At 40.2% G+C, this 19,623-nt stretch overlaps 1 protein-coding gene across 5 annotated transcripts in view; it reads left to right on the top strand.

The window, feature by feature from the left end:
- Positions 1-988: 988 nt before the first annotated feature.
- The window catches only part of PIWIL2 (piwi like RNA-mediated gene silencing 2), a 75,067-nt gene continuing 56,432 nt past the window's right edge, over positions 989-19,623 (top strand). For 2 of the 5 annotated variants that reach the window (XM_042983286.1, XM_042983282.1), the window contains exons 1-10: positions 989-1,134; positions 3,132-3,327; positions 4,822-4,909; positions 5,062-5,200; positions 5,690-5,896; positions 6,507-6,617; positions 10,047-10,167; positions 10,656-10,780; positions 11,606-11,686; positions 11,992-12,105. In XM_042983286.1, coding sequence (XP_042839220.1) covers positions 1,124-1,134; positions 3,132-3,327; positions 4,822-4,909; positions 5,062-5,200; positions 5,690-5,896; positions 6,507-6,617; positions 10,047-10,167; positions 10,656-10,780; positions 11,606-11,686; positions 11,992-12,105 — 1,193 coding nt within the window. In that variant the 5' untranslated portion in view covers positions 989-1,123. Of the gene's footprint in view, positions 1,135-1,335; positions 1,737-3,090; positions 3,328-4,821; positions 4,910-5,061; positions 5,201-5,689; positions 5,897-6,506; positions 6,618-10,046; positions 10,168-10,655; positions 10,781-11,605; positions 11,687-11,991; positions 12,106-19,623 lie in introns of those variants that run through there. The other 3 variants (XM_042983284.1, XM_042983283.1, XM_042983285.1) reach the window with 3 other exon arrangements.

Below are 19,623 nucleotides of genomic sequence, written 5' to 3'. Positions count from 1 at the left end.
ACTTACAACGTTACAACGTTAAACAAATAATATCTACAAACAGTAAAGGGGTATCTTGCAGATAGATCCCTGCTTTGTAAATCCTCCTGCTCCAATAATTTTCAAACTCTATTATGATTTGAGAAAAAGAGGAGATTCCTTGAATGTATGGATTAAAACAAGGTATGAAATATCTGAGGTTTATGAAATATGAAATTAGAGAAAAGCCTTCTCTAGTGCTATTTCATGCAGAGTATTTGCATGTCTCAGCAGCATCAGCCAAGGTTTCTTGAAGCTTAAACCCATCCACCTTGGAAAAGCTGGGTTTACGTAAGGGTGTAGTTATTTGCCAAAATATTTGGAGTGGGGGAAAAATCTTTATTTTTTGGGGTGAAAATATTCTGTAATTGCAAAATTAACCACCAATACTTTTATATACTTTGGAGAAAGCTTTTCTTGGCTAACAGATTCAAACATCCATAAATAATAATAGTAAGCAACATTTATTGCAGGCAATCTTCTGGTAAGTAATTTATATACATCATCCCATTAATGATGTATTTCCATACAACCCTGTGAATGGATGTTTTTATTTCTATCTTATATATAAAGAAAGCGAGGCACAGAGATCACATAATCAGGTGACCTTGAGTTTGAATGTAAACTCAAGTTTACCCTTTATTCACCACCTATATTCCTATATCCTCTAACTGAGAAGGATGGGGCAAGTCATTTACATTATGGACAAATTTTTTTAACAGGAGTTGCCCACAGAACGGAGTCTAGAGCTTAGAAAAAACACATTTAATTAGGTTTACCCCTAACTTCCGGACCCCCATTTCTAGCACTTCTTTGGTGATGAACCTTCTGTAGAACGAAGCTGCTAGAAAGGGAGAGGTTCTTTTCTGAGACGAGCCAATGAGATGGCTGCATCATGTGAGTGGCACGTCGTTTGGCCAATGGGTTCAGCCCTTGAGGCCTCGCGAGAAGATCAGAAATTGGTCTGGAGCATGTGGGCCTTTCGGCGTGTCGGGGGCGTTGAGCACCGGGTTCTCCTGAAGGCCAGCAGAGCGGGGCGACGGCTGGAGATTGGTGAGCGGACGGGACGCAGGTTTGGAAGGCCAGGGAGGCGCAGCTGCTCCCGATGCAGGCCAGGTGGGCTTTCGCTCAAGCTCCAGGTGGCAAGTGGGGGCGGGGAGGGTTCCTTTCGGCCCACTGCGGACTCTACGTCCTCCACCCCACAACCCCAGGCGGGAGGGGCTGTGGGTCCCCGGTGGGGCCGGGGCCTGGGCCGGGGCCAGGGCGGGGGCGGGGGCGGGAAGTCGTTATTTGAGGCTGGGTGTGTAGGAGGAACGCAGGACTGGAAAAGGTGGGAAGCTTGTGGCCAGAGGAGAGCGTGAAAGTTACTTAGACGGAAACGGGGAGTGGGAACCCCGACAGAGCTATTGGTTTTGGGAATAGGACTTTGTTCTGGGGTGGGAGAGTAGGATTCGCCTTCACAGCCCTCCCTTCTGGTTAGGCCCCAAGTCATAGTTCCCCAGCCCAGAGCTCCCACCTGGAGAGGTCGGGAAGATAGGCCTGACCTGGGGCCCGTCCCTATCGCGCCTTCTAACCAACCGGCTCTCTGCTCACTAATCAAAGGAGAAAAGTCCATACTGAGGGAGGGCATACTGTAGGAGGAGCCTGAATCCCTAGAAGTGATGATGGAGATGAGGGAAGGGCTGAGAAAGAGGAGGATTCCAGAAATCCTGTAATTGGTAGGTATTATAGCGCCTCTCAGTGTGTGCTGGTTAGACAACTCATTCTTTGGGTGCTGTTGGGAAGATGTGAGCAAGGAGGCCAGGGCAACTGAAAAGGAGTTTAAACAATTAAAGGGGAGTACTATTGTAGCCTTTAAGGAAGGGAGGCATATCCTGCCATTTTAGTTTTACATTTATAGTTTAGTTAAAAATTAAAAGTTTGTTTTTTGTTTTGTGGTTTTTGTTTGTTTGTTTCTTCCCAGATCCTGAACTATAACCATCTGTAGTATTGACTTAGGAATTCTGTCAGTCTTTTCTGTATGCGGATGGCCTGATTTTTTGTAGCTAATACTTAAGGCAAGTTTGCAAAAGTTAAGAGGTTTCCTTGTCAGTTAAGGGAACAGGGCAATGAAGGAAGCTCTTTAAAGAAGGAGTCCTGACTTCTATAGATTATAAAGTGATTTTGAAGAGGCCTGATGGTCCTGAGATTTGAGGAGCCAGGAAGAGTCTTATCCCTGGTTACCTGGGTGAGAAAAGAGTGTTAAATGTCATCCGTGAGACTCAACAGGTATTGCAAGCTCAAAGCAGAAGAGTCCGCATCCTAGAGACTTCAGTTCTGGTAGAGTTTGAAAGAAGAGTTTTATAGAGAAGAATTGGATAAAGATTCAGAGAAGCAACTATGGAGATCAAGGGGGAGATGGAATAGTTTATGTGAAAGTAGACTGGGAAAAAAATTACGAGTCTAGTAGAGAAAAGAGAGGCCAAAAACAAAACAAAACCCGTAAATATTTGCTGACAGAATAATTTTGTGGTATGATTATGTTAACTGTGAATTTGCTCATAAACCAAAATCCTGTCCATACATAAAAAGTGCTTCCTTGTGCAATAGGTAGTTAACTCGCAGGACTGGGTTCTCTGAGAGGCTGTTTGGGTAGAAAATACAAGTACCTTTGAGGAGAGCTTGGCTTTTAAGGGCTTGCTGATGGAGAATATTCAAAATATTCTGGGCTAAATAGAGCTTTTGAAGTGAACATGATATAGGAAGGAGGCTGGTTGTATTACTGGTCTGACCTAAAGAAACTATATTTCCGGGGCATGTGGGTGGCTCCGTCAGTTGAGAGTTTGACTCTTGATTTCAGCTCTGGTCATGATCCCAGCATCGTGGGATTGAGCTGCGTTGGGCTCCTCACTGAGCGTGGAGCCTGCTTAAAATTCTCCCTCTTTCCTCCCCCACCCCTGGCTTTTGTGTGCATGCGCTCTCTCTCTAAAACAAAAAAAACCCAACTATGTTTTTAATGCTTTGTGAATTTGTCTTGAAGGAAAAGGAAAACAATTGGGAATCTTTAATCTTTATAAAATGAAATGTTGGCAGGTAATTTATCAGAATAGGATTGACACCAGTGTCCTCTGCAGCCGTTCAATGGATCCTGTCCAACCACCCTTCAGGGGCTCTTCTGTGAACCCATCTCAGTGTGTACGGATGCCTGGCTCTTGGCCACAAGCTCCTAAACCTTTGGACTCAGCGCTGGGCAGGGCAGGATCTACAGGCAGAGGCCATGTATTTGGGAAGCCAGGGGAACCAAGCCCACGGAGTGGGCCAGCACAAAGGGTAAGACCATGTCTGGATGCAGAGGTAGCAGCATACAGCTTATCATCAGAGGAAATAAGAGATTTCAAAGTGCTTAGAAAACTGAAGCCCTGTATGAAAAAAAAATGGTTGGGGTTTTTTGGTTGATTGGTTGGGTTGGGTTGGTTTTTCTTTAACAAGTAATTGCATGCCGGGCATCTGTTTCAAATCCTAAAGTTGCAAGAGTTTAGAAAAAGTGCCTCATAAAGAATGCTAAATAGAGTTGGGTAAATGCTTTAGTTCCCTAGCATCTATACATATAAATGCATACACACAAATGACAAGTTTAAAGATAATAGCTCGTTGTTCTTTTCTAAGTGTTTAGATTTTCATGCTGGGTTGGGCTCTGTGATATTAGCAGACACTCCTGCTTCTGAGGTAATAATTGTTAAGAAAGTTTTTCCAGAAGGCTCCTTGCCCAAATCTTAAATAAAAAGATCTTCAGCCATTGCTTTTAATGTGTGTATTCTTGCATGTATATGCATTCTTAATCTTTTAATTATACAGTAATTTTAAGAGTGGTATTTGTAATTTAAAAATCTCAAAGAATAAGGAGTTAGCACATATAGGAAGAAGCTGATAAACAGTTATGACAATTTTAAGAGTTGACAGTGTCAAATGTAATATTTTGTAGGAAGAAAAATTGATGACGTTATGTTGTATTTTTACTCAGATGACTTGCTTGAGTCTATAAGTGGCAGCTCTAACAGGTGTAACAGCAGTAAACTTTCAAAACTGCTGCAAGAAAACAGCAAGTTTTGTTAGAGGTTGTTAAAAAAAACCCCACAAACTTCAGATACTTTTAAATGATCCAGTTTTTCTGAAAATACATTAACTAGTGTATGTGTTTTCTCTTACCTTGGGTGTATAGGAAATAAACTAGAAGAATTGCACTCTGTTACTCTATACATCAAATCATGGGCTATAGCTGTATATATACTTGACAGTCTAATATGATATAGTTATAAATGTCATGTATAGTCACATGTAGTTATAAGTGTTTATTAAAAGTGTTTATTGGGGTGCCTGGGTGGCTCAGTCCCTTAAGCATCTGACTCTGGATTTTGGCTCAAGTCATGATCTCAAAGTCATTGGATCAAGCCCTGAATTGGCCTCCATACTGAGCATGGAGTCTGCTTGGGATTCTCTCTCCCACTCCCATCCCTCCCCTCCCCCCACCATGCGTGTTCACTCTCCTGCCAAATAAATAAATAAATGTTTTATTTTTTAAAGGGTTTATTAAACATATCTATAATTTTTTTATAAAGCATTTTTTCCTTTATGGTTGTAACATGTATAGAATTCAAAGATGATTTTTATTACATCTTCTTAAACACTTCACTATGTGCATTACAGAATGTGCATCACTTCCAGTCATTGAAATAACACTGTTATTTCATTTTAGAAATGAAATACATTCTGCATCTTAGAATAACTTTTGAAATATATCTTAGAATAACTCTACTCTTTTCATAGGAATGTGTGGATTTGGTCTCCATGTTCCGAGGGCTGGGCCTTGAAACAGTGTCTCGGACCCCTCTGAAACGGGAAATGCCTCCATTAGGTATGTGAAAAACTAATTTGAAAAAAAATGTGGTGGTATGTTTGTATGGTTGCTTTGTTCTTAAATTCATACAGTTTATCTTCAGGAAAATAATTGTACTTTAAAACATCGTCAGCTCACAGTTATAGTTGGGTTTTGGCCCTTCCATTCAGGTAGAGGCATTTTAGGTCGAGGCTTGTCTACCAGTATGGTACGCAAGGACAAAGAAGAACCCCATCCCACTTTTCCGGATCCTTCAGTGCTGGCAGCTGGGGATAACAAGATGGCAGAGGCCTGTTTTGGTTGGAATAGGTAGGTAAAGTTGCCTTCTCAGGTAAGTGTCAAATTCAGATGAAATAGCTCTGTAAATCCAGAGAGAAACTCTGAAAAGGGTTGTATTATCTTATAAACAATGCATGGTTTTATATTAAAGAATGGATATTTTGCAAGAATAATTAGGAGCCACTGATGTAATCAGTCATTAGAAAAGGGTAAAAAGTAGTTCTCCACTGAGCAATTTACAACTCCATTTGCTCTGTTAAGTTAACCTGATTGTGTGGTTCTTTAACCTGGCTGATTCTAACTTCCACCTCAGTTGTGCCATGAAAGTTGGCCCTGAGAGTCAGTATTAATAGAAATTAGCGAAATGAGTCATGTAGGTGTATTGGATCTGGAGAGAATCCCAAGGTTGGGTCCCTGTTGCTGACTCCTCCAGGAAAAGAATGTAGACTTGGAGGAATCATTTAGATGGGTTTTAGACGGTCAAGAAAATCCTGATTTGTTCTCTTTTCAATGTTTCAGAATGCTTGGAAGAGGGAATTCGGATATGTCTTTATTCCCTTTGGGAAGAGCAGCTGGTGGTATAGGCAGAGGAGTATACAAGGCTCCTGCTACTCTCAGCTTGACTTCTCGGGATCCTGCCCAGCTGTCATCATCACCACCTCTGCCCCCATCCTCACCACACTCTCTGGATCACCCTCTACTTGGGACTGTAGAACACAAGGGAAAGTAAGTCCGGAGCACTGCCTTCTCTGCTTGGCATTGATGTGGGGAGAGGCCTTCTCATAATATTGTAAACACTGTTTTCTGTTGTATCTAAGCTCCTTTGTGGGTGGTAGCTACTGGAGGGTTGTTTGTTGTGTTTCTTGTTTTTTTTTTTTTGCCAGTGGGGGGAATGACAAGAGGTGGGACAATTCCTAACGAAGTAAAATGGGTTGATGGTATAGATAGCATGTACCAGAGAGTGATTCAAGTGATTTTTCATTCTCTTCTCAATTCAGACACAGCAGTTCTTTGTCACATTGAAGATAAGGAAGTCATCTAGGAAAGATATTGCAGCAGTTTATCTTAGTGGAACTAATTTTTGTGTTCTTAGTTATCTGGCCTAGATTATTCCATTTATATTACTGGAGCAAAGAAGGTGAACCTGCCTCTCTAATTAGAGATTGCTAAGAATTTAGCTTCTAGCCTTCAAAGCTTGCTTTTGTGTGTCTTGTGTAAGCTAAGTGTAAAATATTACTTCCCTCAATGTTTTTTTATTTCTTTTTATTTATTTTCTTGTGGTATGGGTTTGCACTTTTGTTTTGGGTATATATGCATGCTTTTGTTTATTTTTCAGAGAGCTTTTTGTGAAGCAAGGATCAAAAGGTACACCTCAATCTTTGGGATTGAATCTTATCAAAATACAGTGTCATAATGAAGCAGTCTATCAATATCATGTGACTTTCAGGTATTCACAGCTTTTTTTCTCTGTATTCACTTCTTAGCATTAATGAAATAGTTTTCCTGGAAAAACAGTATTTTTCTGCGTATTTCATAATGAACTTCTGCCTACAATAATGCACAAACTCTGGTCTTTGCATTAAATTTAAGGTTAACATTATTTATATTCAGCTATGTTACCATTTCAGATTTTATTATTTTTGTTTTACCATTTTATGCGCCTGTAAGGTGGATTTTCTGTGAAGTTAATGAAGCTTAAGTGCAGGGCCTTTTACTTGCATAGACCCCTTCCATAATCTTTTAACTTATTTTGTATCTATTATTTTGTATTCCTTGTCTTAAGGAGAGACCCCTCTCCCCCAGTGGCGTGAGACCCACATCTCACAAAACGCAGATCCTCCTTGCAATAAGTCTCCTACCATCATGGCTCTCCAGTGACAGTCTACGACAAAATCTGAGAGTGAGGGGTGCCTGGGTGGCTCAGTCACTTGAGTGTCCGACTTTGGCTCAGGTTATAATCTCACTGTCTGTGGGTTTAAGTCCCATATGGGGCTTGCTGCTGTCAGCGCAGAGCCCGCTTCAGATCCTCTGTCCCCTTTCTCTCTGCCCCTCCCCCACTTACACTCTCTCTCTCAAAAATGAATAGACATTTAAAAAAATCTAAAAGTGAGAAAATCAGAGAGAATAACTTTAATATTATGTCCGTAACTTCAGGGTTTCTCATTCTTAAAAATTAAGAATTCATTTTACTTTGTGTTCTCTTTTAAAATCTCAGGAAACTTATTAGCTGGAGGTTATTGCTGGAATTGTGAAAATGAGTGTTTTGGAGTATCTTTGGGGAGAAAATAGGAAAACGGAAGACTGAATTTTTGAAGCACAGCTGCTAATTGGTACAAGAGGAATACGTGGAGTGTAAGAGAGAAGAAAGGAACAGTTAGGAGGAAATACCCTGAAGATAGACTATAAAGACCAAAGGACGGGCTCCTTTATTATCCTTAAAAATAAATAATAAGTTTTATTTAGTTTGTTTAGAGAGAGAAAGAGAACAAGTTGGGGAAGGGCAGAGAGAGAAGGACAGAAGATTTGAAGCAGGCTCTGTGCTAAAAGCAAAGAGCCCGACTGGGGGCTTGAACTCACAAACTGTGAGATCATGACCTGAGCTGAAGTCGGATGCTTAACCAACTGAGCCACCCAGGTGCCCCTCCTTGGTTCTTTTAGTCTAGTTTTTTCTCCATAACTCTAACAAAGCTACTAGGAAATCAACAAGGGTGCTCTTGAAAGTAAATTCAGTTAACTTTTTTTCCTGTGGCCAAAGTCAACCACCTACTCCTCATTCAAAGGAGCCCTTCCTTGGGGCACCTGGGTGGCTCAGTCGGTTAAGCGGCCGACTTCAGCTTGGGTCATGATCTCGCGGTCCGTGAGTTCGAGCCCCGCGTCGGGTTCTGTGCTGATAGCTCAGAGCCTGGAGCCTGCTTCGGATTCTGTGTCTCCCTCTCTCTGACCCTCCCCCATTCATGCTCTGTCTCTCTCTGTCTCAAAAATAAATAAACGTTAAAAAAAAAAAAACAAAAACAAGGAGAGCATAGGCCATGGGAAACAGCCACTAAATTGGCCATTTATTTAAAAAGTATGTAAGAGGAATGAGAAATGGAATGATAATTAAAGAGAGTACCAGGATGATTGCTTTAAAGCTGAGCACGTTACAGATGAAGAGAAGGAACTAAAAAAAGAGGGTAAAATTGAACCCCTGAGAAGGGAGGGTAGTCCCTGCTCTGGAATGTAAGGGAAAGGAATGAGCATTAACAAGAGGAAAGAACCCTCTCTGTGGAAATGGATTGACAAATGTTCATGATGCAGAAAGGAGTATGAGTCCTCACAGGTCTCTGCATTGACTGACAGTGAAAAAGACATGGATTTTATAAATTTTAAGATTGTAGATCTGGACCTTTGAAGCTGCAATATGAAGAGGATGCCAGGCCATGAAGAGGATACTCAGAAGGTGTATTATAGTGGAGTGGTCATCCTGTGGCTTCCTTGTATTATGTGAAGGGAGTCCAGAAAGACAATTTTAAGTGTTGTGTTCAGGACATAGTGCCTTTCATGTATATGAATTTTTTTTAGAGAAGCTTTTTGAAATGTGATGTTAGCATGTGCATGTTTAGTTTTGGGGACAGCTATGTTCGATTACCACTTGACGTTTTTATTTTTATTTAAAAAATTTAACGTTTCTTTTTTTCTTCTTGAAATTTTTTCTTAATGTTTATTTTCTTTTTGAGAGAGACAGAGACAGAATACGAGTGGGTTAGGGGCAGAGAGAGAGGGAGACACAGAATCCGAAGCAGGCTCCAGGCTCCAGGCTCCGAGCTGTCAGCACAGCACAGAGCCCGATGCAGGGCTCGAACTCATGAGCTGTGAGATCATGACCTGAGCTGAAGTCGGTCGCTCAACCTACTGAGCCACCCAGGCGCCCCTTAACATTTATTTCTTTTTGAGAGACAGAGAAAGAGCACAAGCAGCAGAAGGGCAGAGAGGGAGGGAGACACAGACTCTGAAGCAGGCTCCAGGCACCAAGCTGTCAGCACAGAGCCCAGTGCAGGTCTTGAACTCACGAACTGTGAGATCATGACCTGAGCCGAAGTTGGACGTTTAACTGACTGAGCCACCCAGGCACCCCATAAAATCATGTTTTTAAAAAGTTCTTTTTAAAGTGTGTATCTCTGTAGGTTCTAGAGTAGGGATTGGCAAACTATGACTGGCCTGCAGAGCAAATCTGGCCCACCATCTGTTTTTGTTTTTTTGTTTTTTTAATTTTTTTAACGTTTATTTATTTTTGAGACAGAGAGAGACAGCATGAACAGGGGAGGGGCAGAGAGAGAGGGAGACACAGAATCTGAAACAGGCTCCAGGCTCTGAGCTGTCAGCACAGAGCCCGATGCGGGGCTCGAACTCACGGACCGTGAGATGATGACCTGAGCCGAAGTCGGACGCTTAACCGACCAAGCCACCCAGGCGCCCCCCACCATCTATTTTATAGTAAAGTTTTACTGGAACATAACCAGGCTCATTGGTGTACATACCATTTGTGGTGTTTAGGTACGTGTTGGTCAAGTTGAGCAGCTATACCAGAGACCATGTGGCCTGTAAAACCTAAAATATTTGCTATCAGGTCCTTTAATGAAAAAGTTTTCTGTCTTGTCTAAAATCTGGAAGAACATATGCTGACATGCTAAGGCAGTTGTCTTTGGGTAGTGGGTTGTTTTTTCTGTGGGCAGGTATTCTTGGGTTGAAGTTCCTTTTGTAGTCAGGTAAACTGTATTTGAATTTTTCATACGACCACTAGATGGAGCAGTAGTTACAAGTGACTGGTTCTTAACAAACCTATTTAGTAAAGGCTGCCATTTGAGCAAATTGAAGTAAAATCCTTTTTGTTTTCTAGCCCCAATGTGGAGTGCAAAAGCATGAGGTTTGGCATGCTGAAGGACCATCAAGCTGTCACCGGCAACGTTACTGCTTTTGATGGATCCATTCTCTATCTGCCTATTAAACTTCAGAAACAAGTGAGACCAAATAGGAAATGTATTTTGGAATGAAACCTAAGAGAGTTCTGGTGTTTTGAGTGGTAGGAAGTCATAGACATCCTGACGTTTGAGTTGTTCTTTCCTATTCTTAGAGGGAAGACAGACTTCTCCATAACAACAAAATGTCAAACTAAGCCACTTTTTCATCTGAGTTCTCCAAGAAGTCCCTTCTTAAATAAGAGGAGTGGTTTGAAGCCTGTGAACTCAGTGATAGGAAATGGTTTAAGATTTCAGATGGAAAGGGATCTATTGCTAGTCAGTTCTCCATTACATTTCTCTTACCAAATCCTTTCTTAAATCTTTGTTGTCATGCTATGATTTTGTTCAGTGTGGACAGCAAGGTGAGGGGAAAGTGGAAAATATAGTTAAGATATTTTAGTGTTTTCTAGAACACATTTGATTAGATTAGGGCTTGGTAGTTTTGTCATTTTTTTTTTTTTTTTTACTTGCATATATTTATTTGTTAGGTCCTTGAGTTAAAAAGTCAAAGGAAAACTGATGATGCAGAGATCAGCATTAAGATTCAATTGACAAAGATCCTGGAGCCCTGTTCTGACTTGTGCATTCCCTTCTACAATGTTGTTTTCCGTCGGTGAGAAAACAGCTTATTTTCTTTAATCACAGTCTTGTGTTTGTAACAGTGCTCTTCAAGAAGCTTGGATGGTATTATATACCACAGTTCCTATAGGGATGAGTTTGGAAACATTTAATAAATAAATGGATGGTATTGAGGCTAACTTATTCAAAAATTATGTCAAGTGATTAGCCAGATTTGGGTATAATGAAGGTCAGTAGCAGGATGGGTTCCTTGGAATCATTCAGGAACTTTAAAAGTAGATGTTTATATTGCGTAATTTAATGGTGTTACTGACGGGGCTATTCAAAGTGGTAGTGCACAAAAATTTTTGCTGGAAGAATTTTTTCTAGGTCCCTTGAATTTTTGGATACAGTTCATGTTTTTAACTTTTTATAAGATCCAAATTTTGATAAAACTTATTCCTGCACCACCTCTTTTTAAATGAAACACAGAACCTGATTTCTAACTAATAAGCTGAACTACCAGGACAAACATAACTTCCTATGCCAGAGTGATCTTTACAAACAGAAATCGACTCTCTTGCATTCTTTTTAGTTAATTGTGAAAAATAATGTAAATGGAACTTGGGAAATCAACTCAGTTTTTGGTTACCTAGTAACTAAGACAAGCTGTTGTCAGTTGTATGTACTCCAGGATAAATGCTTTGATAATTTTTCTTTTTCGTTTGGCAAGGGTGTTCTCAGCATAAAAGCTATATTGTGCAAAGGACACCAACGTTTTTGGCATTTCAGGCTTCAAAAGGAAAATATAACTAAGAGTAATAGAGCCTAATTTTTTTTCATTCTTCTCTGGAAGACCCATTTTTGCTCTTTATTTCAGGGTAATGAAACTTCTAGATATGAAGCTTGTAGGGAGAAACTTTTATGACCCTACAAGTGCTATGGTTCTACAGCAGCACAGGTCAGTGGTGTTTTTCTCTTCCTTACTTTGAATGTTCTGGAAAGAAATTTTTCATTGTGATTACCATATTTAGTATAGAAATCTCAACAGTATTTTATGATTGTGAATACAATTTATCAGTTAAATCTGTTCCACAATTTAGTTTTTTTAGTAAGTTCACAATGATGTTGATTTAATTTGATTCGTGGTGCTTTTTCCATTGTTATTAGGGAGGCGGATGGTATTTACTCACTTGTTTCAAGTGGGGCAGGGAAGTATCTGTGGCCCTTTTAGAACCCTAAGATAAAACTCATCTGTCCCTTCAGGTTGCAGATCTGGCCAGGCTATGCAGCTAGTATCCGAAGAACAGATGGAGGTCTTTTTCTGCTAGCTGATGTCTCCCATAAGGTCATTCGGAATGATTCAGTGCTGGATGTCATGTGAGTGAATGTTGGGATCAACTTTTAACAAGCTAACAATTTTCTGAAAAGTTTAATAATAGCTGGTAACAAATACAGATTGGCCATTGTTCTCTTTGGGTTTTAAATTGTAGAACTGATTAAGGGTACTGAATATATGTGCTCTATTGATAAGTCTTGCTGAGGTAGGTATTACTTGCTGTACTTTGAGGAGGAATTGTATTTAATGCTCTGGTTAAGAAGGGTTGGTTTAAAACATTCACACCCTGAGGTACCTGGGTGGCTCAGTCGGTTAAGCGTTAAGCATGTGACTTTGGCTCAGGTCGTGATCTCATGGCTCACGAGTTCAAGCTCTGCTTCCAGCTCTGTGCTGAAAGCTCAGAGCCTGGAGCCTGCTTTGTATTCTGTATCGCTCGCTGTCTCTGCCCATTCCCCACTCGTGTGTGCATGCGCGCTCTCTTTCTCTCCCTCTCTCAAAAATAAACGTTAAGAAAAAGTTAAAAAAAAACGAAACACTGACACCCTGGATTTTGTTTAAATGTGCTACTATAGTGAATCATTTACTATAGTAAATATAGATGCGCACAATTTGTAATGGCTTCACGAAATCTCATCTTATAGATTAAATCTGCGTTCATCGCGGAGTCTTTAAGGCTATGTACTTAGAAGTGGAGTCACTTAATGAAAGGGCTGAACATTATAGAAACTTGATAAATATTTCTATAATAAAAATACTTAAATGTACGTTGACAAATTACCCTCTAGAAGACGTTAGTTCATTTTTTTCACCATCTGTGTACAACTACTGGGTGTTATCAGGCTTATAAATCTTTGCTTATCTGATAAATTGATTGATTCATTCAATATGCATTTGAGCTCCAATTACATACCAGAGCCTTGAGATATATCAGTTAACATAACAAAGATCCCTCTTCTCATGGAGTTTACATTGTAGTCAGGTAAGTGAATTGTATAGCGTACTGGAAGTGTTGAGAGCTTTGGAAGGAAGAAAAAGAACACAGGGTAGGAGAGATGGGAGTACCAGGGGTGGGATGGGGTAGGTTGGAGAGCTGTAATTTTAAATAGAGTGGTCAAGTTTCTTTGTGCCAATACTTGCAGGAGATGAGGGATTTAGCCAGGTGAATATATGGTCAAAAGGACTTGTTGTCAGAGAGACAGCTAGGATAAAGGCCTTTAAAAGACAGAAATATGCCTGGCTCATTCAGAGAGTGGCAGGAAACCCAGGGTGGCTAGAGCAGAGCAAGTAAAAGAGTGATGGGAGGAAGGAGAAGATGGAGGAAATGACAGTATAGGGCTTTAAAGGCTACTGTAAGGATTTTATCTTTTACTTTGAGTGAAGTGCAGGACTTGTGGCTGGAGTGACATGATGTGGCTTGAGTTGTAAAACGATCCCTCCCATTGCTGCGTGGAGGAGAGACTTTTAAAAGGGTAGGGATAGAAGTGGGGTGACCAATCAGGAGTCTCAGTGGCGACATGAAGATGGCAGCAGTGGAGGTGGTGAGAAGTGGTTGACTCCTGGTTTCGTGTGTGTGTTAAAACTTAAGTTTATTTATTTTTGAGAGCAAGAGTGCGAGTGGGGGAGAGGGAGGGAGGGGGGAGAGAGAGAGAGAGAGAGGGAGGGAGAGAATTACAAACAGACTCCACACTGCCAGTGGAGAGCCCCATGCAGGGCTTGAACCCATGAACTGGGAGATCATGACTGGAGCCAAAGTTGGAAGCTTAACTAACTGAGCCACCCAGGTGCACCCTGAATATATTTTGAAAGTAGTGCTCAGTCAGTTTCTTTTCTACTCTTTCACCATTAAGTATGTTATCTGTGAGGTTTTTTTTTTCCTTCAGTGTTCATTTATTCTGAGAGACGGAGGGAGAGTGAGCAGGGGAGGGGCAGAGAGAGAGAGGGAGACACAGAATCCAAAGCAGGCTCCAGGCTCCGAGCTGATGCGGGGCTCGAACCCGTAAACTGTGAGATCATGACCTGAGCCGAAGTTGGACTCTTAACCGACTGAGCCACCCAGGCACCCCTCTGTGAGCTTTTTTAGAAGCCCTTTTTCAGATTGAGGAAGTTCCATTTTATTCCTAGTTTATGAAGTGTTTTTATCATGAAAGGCTCTTGGGTTTTGTCAATTGCTTTTTCTATTGAGATGATCATTTTTTTTTAATTTTTTTTTTAATGTTTGTTTATTTTTGACACAGAGAGAGAGACAGAGCATGCGCAGGGGAGGGGACAGAGAGAGAGGGAGACACAGAATCAGAAGCAGGCTCCAGGCTCTGCGCTGTCAGCACAGAGCCCAATGCGGGGCTCGAACTCACCGCAAGATCATGACCTGAGCCAAAGTCAGACGCTCAACCGACTGAGCCACCCAGGCACCCCGAGATGATTGTTTTTTAAAAAAACATCCTGTTTTTAGGGCGCCTGGGTGGCTCAGTCGGTTAAATGTCCAACTCTAGATTTCGGCTTAGGTCATGACCTCACAGTTCGTGGGTTCAAGTCCCACGTCAGGCTCTGTGTTGACAGTGCAGAACCTGCTTGGACTTCTCTCTCTCACTCTTTCTCTCTCTCCCTCTCCTTCCTTTCCCCTTTCTCTGCCTCTCCCCTGCTTGCTCTCTTGCTCAGAATAAATAAATTTTATTTAAAAAATCCTTTTTTAATTGATCTTTGGATATTAAATCAACCTTGCATTCATGGGATACATCTTACTTGCTCATGGTATATGATTTTTTTCTATATGTTGCTAGATTTAGTTTGCTTGTATTTTGTTGAGGATTTTTGTCTGTATTCCTAAACAATATCTGTATCTTTCTTGTGAGGCCTTTGTCTGATTTTGATATCTCGGTAATACCAGCCTTATAGGAAGAGTTGGGAAGTAGTCCCTTCCTCTTCTGTTTTTTGAAAGAGTTTGTGAAGGATTAGAATTCATTTTCTTTTGAATGCTTGGTAGAAAGTCAACAGAGAAGCCATCTGGGCTTTGGTTTTTCTTTGTGTGCAGTTTTTAAATTACTAATTCAGTTTCTGTACATGTTAGATATTTGTCAGATTTTCTGTTTATTTTTGGCTCAGTTTTGGTAATTTGTGTCTTTCTAGGAGTTTGTTCATTTTATTTAGGTGATCTAATTTGTTACCATATTGCTGTTCAAAGTGTTCCCTTACAATTCTTTTTATTTCTATGAGCCAGTTGTGATGTCCCCTCTTGAATTCCAGGTTTTAGAAATCCAAGTCTCCTTTTTTCACAGGTAGTCTACCTAAAAGTTTGTCAATGTTGTTGACCTTTTCAGAAAACCAGTATTTGGTTTTGTTGATTTTCTTTATTTTCTGTTCTCTATTTCATTAACTCCCACTCTTATTTCCTTCCTTTTGCATACTTAAGGTGTAGTTTGCTCTTCTCTTTCCAGTGTCTTGAGGTGGAAGGTTAGTTTATTTGGGATATTTTTTCTTTTTAATATAGGCTTTTACAGCTATAAATTTTCCTCTAAGTAATGCTTTAGCTGTATCCTGTACATTTTGGTATGTTGTGTTTTCGTTTATATCTAGTTCAAAATATTTTCTAATTTCCTTTATGATTTCTTGTTTGATCCATTGATTATTTAGGGGAGTGTGTTGTTTAATTTCCATATATATGTGAGTTTTCTGAATTTCTTCTGTTTTTGATTTCTAATTTCATTCTGTTGTGGCCAGACAACAGAATTGTATTTCTATCCTTCTATATTTATTGAAGTTGTTCTATGATCTAGCATATGATATATATTGGAGAATGTTCTGTGTGCGCTTTTGACATTGTAATTTTAACTCAAAATTTTTTTTACATTTATCAAGGAAAGTGCCAGAATCAGAACAACTATGGTATACCTTTATATTGGAAGGAGAAATTCTTCCAGGCAGAGTTTGAGACCTTTGACATAGGCAAACTTAATGACAAACAAGAAAGAGAAGCACTAAAGTTGTCTAAGGATGTGTGTTTGTGAACCGTATTTCAGGTTCCAAGCACAGATAGAAAGGGCCATGAGATCAGTGATCCAACTATCATTGACCCTGGAATTTGAACTAAATAAACACAGTGAGCTTCTTTCACAAATTGCCAAGACAAGAAGTGCCTTCCTAACTAACGTTTGACCACTTGCTTTTTTACAAATTGGTTGCTGGATTCATGGACCTTCAAGTATGATGTCTCTGAAGTGTCTCTGAACCAGGCTTTATCTGGTTTATGCCTCCATGCATTCTTTATAGAACACCCTCATACATTTAACAGAGACAAGGAAATCTAGGGCAAAACAAAAACATATGAAAGAAGACTTTATGCATCTAGACAAATAACAGCAAAAGCAAAGTAAGCAAATGGAAAATAATCAAGTTAATGGCAAAAATAATTTTCAAAACAAAGACTTGGGTCCAAACAATGACTTTTTTTTTCTTTTTTAATTTGCATCCAAGTTAGTTAGCATATAGTGCAATAATGATTTCAGGAGTAGAATCCAGTGATTCGTCTCCTACGTAAAATACTCATTGCTCATCCCAGCAAGTGTCCTCCTTAATACTCCTTGTCCATTTAGCCCATCCCCCCCACCCAGAACCACCCCCTCCAACAACCCTTAGTTTGTTCTCTGTATTTAAGAGTCTCTTATGTTTTGTCCCCTTCTGTGTTTTTTTTTTAAATATTTATTTTTGAGAGACAGAATGCGAGCGGGGGAGGGGCAGAGAGAGAAGGAGAGACAGAATCCAAAGCAGGCTCCAGGTTCTGAGCTGTGTGTCAGCACAGAGTCTGACGCGGGGCTCCAACACACAGACTGGAAGATCATTACCTGACCTGAAGTCTGACGCTTAACCAACTGAGCCACCCAGGCACCCCCCTTCCTATTTTTATATTATTTTTGCTTCCTTTCCTTTATGTTCATTATTTTAAATTCCACATGAGTTAAGTCATATGATATTTGTCTTTCTCTGACTAATTTCGCTTAGCATAATACACTCCAGTTCCCTCCACATTATTGGCAAATGGCAAGACTTCATTCTTTTTGATTGCTGAATAGTACTCCATTGTATGTATGTGCGTGTGTGTGTGTGTGTGTGTATCACAATCTTTTTTATCCATTCATTAGTTGATAGACATTTGGGCTTTTTCTATACTTTGACTATTGTCAATAGCGCTGCTCTAAACAGTGCACGTACCCCTTCAAAACAGCACACTTGTATCCTTTGGAGAAATACCTAGTAGTGCAATTGCTGGTCATAGGGTAGTTCTATTTTTAATCTTTTGAGGAACCTCCATACTGTTTTCCAGAGTGGCTGTAACAGTTTGCATTCCCACTAGAGTGCAAAAGGGTTCCTCTTTCCCCTCATCTTTGCCAACATCTGTTGTCGCCCGAGTTGTTAATTTTAGCCATTCTGACTGGTGTGAGGTGGTATCTCATTGTGGTTTTGATTTGCATTTCCCTGATGATGAGTGATGTTGAGCATTTTTTCATGTGTCAATTGGCCATCTGGATGTCTTCTTTGGAAAAGTGTCTTTCATGTCTTTTGCCCATTTCTTCACTGGATTACTTGTTTTTTGGGTGTTGAGTTTGATAAATTCTTTTTAGAGGATACTAACCTTTTATCATGTATGTCATTTGCAAATATCTTCTCTCATTCCATCAGTTGCCTTTTAGTTTTGCTGATTGTTTCCTTTGCAGTGCGAAAGCTTTTTATTTTGATGCAGTCCCAGTAGTTCATTTTTGCTTTTGTTTCCCTTGCCTCCAGAGACATGTTGAGTAAGGAGTTGCTGTGGCCTAGGTCAAAGAGGTTTTGTCTGCTTTCTTCTCTAGGATTTTGATGGCTTCCTGTCTTATAGTTAGGTCTTTCCTACATTTTGAGTTTTGTGTGTGTGTGTGGTGCAAGAAAGTGGTCGAGGTTCATTCTTTTGCATGTCGCTGTCCAGTTTTCCCAGCACAATTTGCTGAAGAGGCTGTCTTTATTCCACTGGATATTCTTTCTTGCTTTGTCAAGGATTAGTTGGCCATATATTTGTGGGTCCATTTCTGGGTTCTTTATTCTTTTCCATTGGTCTACGTGTCTGTTTTTGTACCAATACCATACTATCTTGATGATTATAACTTTGTAATATAGGTTAAAGTCCGGAATTGTGATGCCTCCAGGCTTGGTTTTCTTTTTCAGGATTATTTTGGCTATTCATGGGCTTTCCTGATTCCATACAAATTTTAGGATTGTTTGTTCTAGTTCTGTGAAGAATACTGGCATTATTTTGATAGGGATTGCCAAACAATGACTTCTAACCTGAAAGGTCATTAGGCAACCAAAGCCTAATGAAACTAGTCAGAGCTCAGCTTGTTGTTGGGATTGACTCACTGCAGCAGATCTGGTGGACAAATAGAGTTAAGCACAAAAGGCCCAGTGAGTGCATCTGTTGGTCTGAAACTCCTGGAGTGTTGCTGAGGAAGAGCTTCCATAGTTAACCTTGGTGAAACCTTCAGAATTGCCAAAGAATGATGAGACTTCTGTTTTATCTGAAATAAAGAAAAGGCTGAGTTCCTGCTTATTGCAGTAAAAGACTGCTGACCTTACATAGAGTATTGGAGAGGTATGGAGTTCAGGACGGCAGTCTTGCAGAGGGGCAAGCAGTAGAAAGTGGTTGCTCAGGCAGTCTATTGTTGATTGATTAGTACTCTGTGGGATGCTTATTGGATTAAGGCGTTCCTCAATGTATAGAAACAAGGGGTTGACATTGGTTAGATAGCTTGCAAGAGGTGACTTGATACAGATGTATTAAAACTGGATCTTATGGGGGTGCCTGGATAGCTCAGTCGGTGGAGCATCTGTCTGACTTAAGCTCAGGTCGTGATCTCACGGTTCATGTTCGTGCTGATAGTGCAGAGCCTGCTTGGGATTCTCTCTCTCTGCCCCTCCCCTATTTACCCCCCCCCCCCAAAATAAATAAACATTTAAAAAAGTGTTTTTAGGGGCACCTGGGTGACTCAATACGTTAAGCATCCGACTTCTGCTCAGGTCATGATCTCAGGGTTCTTGAGTTCAAGCCCCACGTCAGGCTCTGCTTTGACAGTGCGGAGCCTGCTTGGGATTTTCTTTTTCTCCCTCTCTCTCTCCCCCTCTGCCACTCTCTCTCTCTCTCTCTCTTTCTCTCTATCTATCCCAAAATAAATAAAACTTTAAAAAAATTTTTTTTTAAACTGGATTTTATGGCTACTGGTTACTGTGGCTACAAAATTATCTTTTCCAAAGTTTGTGATGATTTCTTTTTAATTTCCGGGAGGATATGAATGTTTATGTTATCATCTACTTTTATTACTTAATTTCTTACACATTAACATTAACTTAATAAGAATTTATTTTGTAAATGATTAGCAAGTGTTCTTATCCATTTTTTAATGATATATTTCCCCTCACTAACTTGAAATGCCACTAGTGATCACTGGACACTCAATCCTAATGTATATTCCAGTCTCATTTGGATCTTATTCTATTCTGTTTTTTCTTTTTTCAGATTTAGTAGGGCACAGTGGACACAATCA

The sequence above is a fragment of the Panthera tigris genome, chromosome B1 (assembly GCF_018350195.1).
Source record: "Panthera tigris isolate Pti1 chromosome B1, P.tigris_Pti1_mat1.1, whole genome shotgun sequence".
NCBI lineage: Eukaryota > Metazoa > Chordata > Mammalia > Carnivora > Felidae > Panthera > Panthera tigris.
This window is presented reverse-complemented; position numbering and strand designations above follow the sequence as displayed.